Genomic DNA, 5,719 nt, shown 5'->3' with positions numbered 1-5,719 from the left:
AAATATAATATATTTTTTATAGAGTTATTATATAGTCACTTTTATAACACCTTTTGCAAGTTATTTCTTGCATTAGTATTTTTTTTTTTTCAAAAGATATCCTTAAGCTTCGATTGGAAATTTTGAAGGAAAAAACATATTTAAAAAATAAAAGAGAAAAAGAAAGATTAATATACAAAGTCTCTCAAACTTAAAAATTTTAAAAATATAATATTAGAAGAATTTTAAAGGATTTATAAATCCTCTTTTTATTTATAAACTTCCAAATATAGTTAAACGTTACATAAACATTTCCCTTCTTTCAAGAAACATACTTTCAAACAAAGCCTTTAATCTCCAAAGTAATTAATTAGTTGAAAAAGAGTATGACAAAAACAGTCTCAATAATTTTAAGGATAATTTTGAAAAATAAATATTTCAAATGTTGATAAATTTAATATTATTAATAAAACTAATTATTTTTAATTTATGTGAAATAGTTCAAAAAAATATATTTAAGATAAGATTTGTAATTATTTATATAAATTTAGATATTTTTCTTTTACTAATTATTAATTTTATAAACCGATTAAAATGAGTTTTATTTTAGTAAAAAAACTTATATTTAATATTATTATATATTATTAAAATAAAATTCTAATCTTGATTGAGATGTTACACTAATTACATTTAAGGTTTTGTTTAAAAGTCTAGATGAAAAAAAAAAAGAAAAGAAAAGGATTTGAAAAGGAAGAAATGAGAAGGAAAGAAAGGAAGAATATGATTAATACAAAACTCTCATAAAAGAACATAAAAATATGAGATTATAAGGGTTTATAAATCATTTTTTTCTATTTAAAAATTTTTAAATATGATTAAACATCACATGAGTCTCTTCCTTTTTTTTTTTTCTCTCTAAAAATCAACTCTAAACAAATCAGAGTCTAAGAAAATATTTTTACTGTTCTTGAGAACTGCACACACGAGGAGCAGAAATGTTATAAGGCACAATTTATGAGCATTATGGTCATTTTTCATTGTAGTTCATTCTCTTCACCTGAACTCCCATTATCTTTTTGTACATTATGAGAGTATGTTATGTTATAGAAATTATGAATGCTAGAATGAGCCAACCATAAGCGAATGTGGACACACATCACAAGGCATTACTTAAAATACCAAACGAGGCAGTTATACAATAAATATAAAAACAATTTTGTTTAATACAACTTTTAAAATTAGTTTAAGAGTTTAGTAAAATTTTATTAAAAAAGAAAGTATTTACTAAATTCAAATTATAAAAATATAATAAATATTTTTTTAAATAAAAAATCACCACTTTTACATACTTATATTCAATTTTAAAGGGTTTAGACAAGATAAAAATAAAGTCAATTTTAAAGGAGCCAGGTTTTGTATAACATACTAAAAGAATTTGCAAGTTTCCCTCAGAAAGAGACCAAAAAAGACAATAAGAAACTACGTTAGTTCGTTATTCTTTGTATATTCACACAGAAATTGATTAAAATTCTTGTGTTTCAAACTCCTCAAAGTTAGAAAAACTTTAATATCATGAAACAGATATTTAAATAATTGATTCCATATAGACATTTCACAGTAGCATTTTGCTTCTATAGACAGACTTAACATTTCTAGACAAGCATATTTTCATAGCTGTCAAACTTAAGCTACATCATTAACCAACCACACAACTCTATTCTCACTTCTCAGGACACACCGTGATGAACTTGAACTTGTGGTAGCTTCAATTCTTGTCTTTTCCTCTTCCTTCCACAACAATTTGGCTTAGGATCACAAACTCCAGCCTCAAGAGGGAAGTTCAATATGGCTTTTTGACCCCTCATCTTGAAAGCAGCAAAATCATAAGCCTTAGCAGCATCAATTTCAGTGTCAAATGTTCCAAGCCAAACTCTAGAACCTTTCCTTGAAGGGTCACGGATTTCAGCAGCAAACTTGCCCCATGGCCTTCTTCTAACCCCTCTATAACGCCTTGCTTCAATATCATATTCTGATTTCTTCTCTTCTGACACCATTGGTTCATTCTTTGCTTCTTCCTTTAAGGGGTTTGGAGAAGAATTTTGATCAATGAATTCCATGTCTGCTACCAAATCATAGCCTTCAAGGAAAGTGCAGAAGGTGGTGGTGTCTGAAATATATGAACTGAAATCAAATTCTAAAGGGTCTTCTTCCAGTTTTATAGGAAGGAGGTTGGTAAGGAAAGAATCTGAGAGGTTGTGATCCCCTAAGAGATGTTGGCATATGAGATCCAAGTTTGAAGCTTCTTCTGCTGTTGTCATCTTTAAGAAAGTGATGAAACAATGTGAGGTTGAATTTTTGAACATAAAATTGGGAAGCAACCAAGGTAGATATTTATATGCCCCTCTGTCCATGTGAAAGGTCTGGGTCCATTTGATGATGTTAACAGCTCATGTAATGATGTAACATAAATTGAATAAATTTTTAAGTTAGTCTTCAAAATGGTGCATCATATTAAAAATGATTAAATTGAATATCATTTTATAAAGTCAGAAATTAGTAACAGATTTTTAAATTTTCAAATATTAATTTACGAATTTACACGGAAGTTCCTTACAAGTGTTCTTTGAATTTGATAATTTTTCTCGCCCTAAAATAAGACTTCATTCTCTCTCTAAAATTTTATATACCAAAAAGCACACGCTGTAACATGAGAATTTGGAGAATCCCACCTAATCTTATTTTATATTACCTTTATGTTTAGCTCAATTTTATCAAATTCCATTTTTCTTTCCACCCGTTTAGTATAAGAGAAAAGAAAGAGATGCATATGTGATGATGATAAAACACATTAACTATTTCTTATTTATACTAATAATTGCTATTAAACCAATCCTAAAAAAATAATTTAAGATACTCTAAAACATAATAAAAATAATATTGAATATTCTTCATATATATTTGAACAAAAGAAGACAAAGAAAAGGGTCCCATATTCAGTTATGAGATACATCAGAATTGATGATATAGTCACACACGAAGCAGATCAGAATGGAGTCTTTGTGTAATGAGTTGTTTGTGGACACTGCATCTTCTTATCCAAATTGCAATGTCACACTCTTGGGTGTGCCCACATGGCAAGAAACACAATCTTTAATTGCATTCTCAAGTTGGTCCTTGGCATATACTGATTCCATCTGTTGTTGTTTACTAGGAAGCAATGGACATGGTCATTTAAGCCTTCAGGGATAATAAAATTATGCAACTTGTACAGCAAATGTTGGGCCTCAAAAAGTTGCTTTTGGTTATTGTCTACTATCTAGCTTCTATGTATCGGACAAGAGGGTGAGTATGTACATAACAAGCTAGAACTGTTTTTTACTAGTAGATGGGGACCCTCTTCCTCAACTTGCACCAAAACATTTAACACCATCAATTTTGATACCCTCAACATATCACATCAAAGCACCCTCATCAATGGATTAACAGTACAGTGCAAAGTGGCTTCAACTATAGTCAAAACCAATTCCCAAAACCAACAACGATGAGAAGAGTAGTATAGTTGTTTGAAAATATTTCTAGTTAGTTTTGTGCAGATGACATTGAATTTATCAAATACTTCACTGGAATAACTATCCTCTGCCGTTTCAAAATATCAATCTTTGGTACATTTAATATCATTTATTGGCTTTGAATTTTATAAATCAAACCATAGAATTGATCATTTTCATAAACTAAATGAAGTTTATAATATTTTATTAATTATCTTTAGTTTAATGTATAATATATTTCTGAAAAAATATCTTTTGAATAAATATTTTGAATTTAATATTTTAAAATAAAATCAGATATTAATATTAAAGCAATCTTTTGTTTTGTATCTACAAATTCCGTATAACTAAATTTAAAAATTAAACATCGATAATCCTTTTTATGTTATTTAGTTTTTTTTTATAGGTAAAACATATATTATTAAAGAGAGTTTAAGGGGAACTCAAAATCCATATACACAAAAAAAATTACTAACTCAGATAAATAAAAAGCAAAAATATACTTATACAAAGCTAAGACGAATGCAATTTCGTAGGTTCAAATACCAATCAGCTAACAAAATAGCTTCTCCCTTATTAACAAGTGATAGTCATTTTCAAGACCTCAGAATAATAGAATCTAGAACTTTCCTCTTATCCAAAACATCATTAGAAAATACAATTCTATTTCTATATAACCACAAAGACCACACTGTACTTACCCAAACAATTAATAAGCATATCCCTTCTCTTTTACTACAGCCAACACCAACCCAAGAAAGCAAGTGAGTCAATATATCTGAAGGCAAAACCAATGAGAAACCAAGCCAATGCATAGCAAAGTACCAGATTTGAGATGAAACTGAACACGTTAAAAATAAATAAGTTGGAAGTTCCTCCAAACCATGATAGAAGCAACAAGTTATATCATCAATTTGAACACCTCGATCAATCAGCAAACCCTTACAAGGAAGTGTATTCAACAACAATTGCCAAGAAAATACCAGACACTTAAGAGGGACCTTCCCTCTCCATAGCCTTTGCAAGACATTTGCCGTACACTGATCTACACTATTAAGACCACTAAAAAGTTCAAATAGTCATGAATACGTAGATTGTACTAAATAACAACCTGAAGAATCTGTCCTCCATACCCATTTATCTTCTTGTAGTAACTTAATAGAAACTCCATCTACAAGCTCCAACAAAAGATTAAAGCTTGAGATCTCATGTTAAAAGAGTCCTCTTCGCCAACAACATTCCAAACTCATCTAGTACCATCATGAAAACCATTCTCCAATACACATGATTCAGCATTCCTTACCAGCGCAAACAATCGCAAAAATGCTTCACACAATCGCACCCCGCCTACCCACTTATCTCTCCAAAAAAAGAGTATGTAAACCTGCACCCACACTCCTATCAAACTTCTCATCCAGCTAAGAATTCCCTTGATGAATAACCTCCATCAAATCCCGCCACCACAAAGAACATCTGTTGTGGACTGATGGATGATTAATAGAAGAAGTTAATCTTCCATACCTAGATTCCAACACCCGCATCCACAATGAACTAGAACAATTAACACCTCGCCACAACCATTTACTAAGAAGCGCCTAGTTAAATCACTACACATTCCTAATGCCCAAGCCACCATTCTTCCGCGGTCTACATACCGTTTTCAATTTCACCCAGGGGATTTTAGATCCATCCTTAAGACCCTTCCATAAAAAATTTCGTTGGATAGTGACAATCTCCTTTATCACCGACTTCGCCACCTTAAAAAAGGATAACGAGTGCAATGACATAGAATTAAGAACTGTCAAAGTCACCCTGTCTCCAATCGATAAATACCTATGCTTTCATGACGCTAACTTCTTTTTAAGGGCATCTAACACACTCTTCCCTACACTAGACTTTCTCGGGTTAACACTTAATTGTAACCTGAGATACTTTAATGGGAAACTACCAATCTTACAATGGAGGAACTCCGCAGCCAAGTTTTCAAACTCATCACCAGTATTAATCCCCAATACACAACTTTTATAAAAGTTAATTTTCATACCTGACATTAATTCAAAGTTATGCAGTACTGCTTTCAAAGTCCACAAATTCTGAACCGAAGCCTCTCCCATAATCAATGTGTCATCCGCAAACTGCAGCAAAGAAATATCCGGTCCCCCTATCTCAATCTTCACACTAGAGAACAACCC

The 5,719-nt window shown here is 30.9% G+C and overlaps 1 protein-coding gene across 1 annotated transcript; it reads right to left on the bottom strand.

The window, feature by feature from the left end:
• Positions 1-1,330: 1,330 nt before the first annotated feature.
• On the bottom strand, positions 1,331-2,336 carry LOC113873003 (ethylene-responsive transcription factor ERF107-like). Its single transcript, XM_027510936.1, has one exon. It carries the CDS (start codon positions 2,295-2,297, stop codon positions 1,707-1,709), a length of 591 nt encoding a protein of 196 aa, XP_027366737.1. The 5' UTR covers positions 2,298-2,336; the 3' UTR covers positions 1,331-1,706.
• Positions 2,337-5,719: the final 3,383 nt, after the last annotated feature.

The sequence above is a fragment of the Abrus precatorius genome, unplaced genomic scaffold, assembly GCF_003935025.1.
Source record: "Abrus precatorius isolate BTA unplaced genomic scaffold, Abrus_2018 Scaffold7, whole genome shotgun sequence".
Classification (NCBI taxonomy): Eukaryota; Viridiplantae; Streptophyta; class Magnoliopsida; order Fabales; family Fabaceae; genus Abrus; species Abrus precatorius.
Note: the sequence above shows the minus strand (reverse complement) of the source record. Positions and strands in the feature narration are given on the sequence as shown.

Coding starts and splice junctions, on each gene's coding strand:
- LOC113873003 (XM_027510936.1), bottom strand. CDS start 2,297: ATGACAACAGCAGAAGAAGCTTCAAACTTGGATCTCATATGCCAACAT.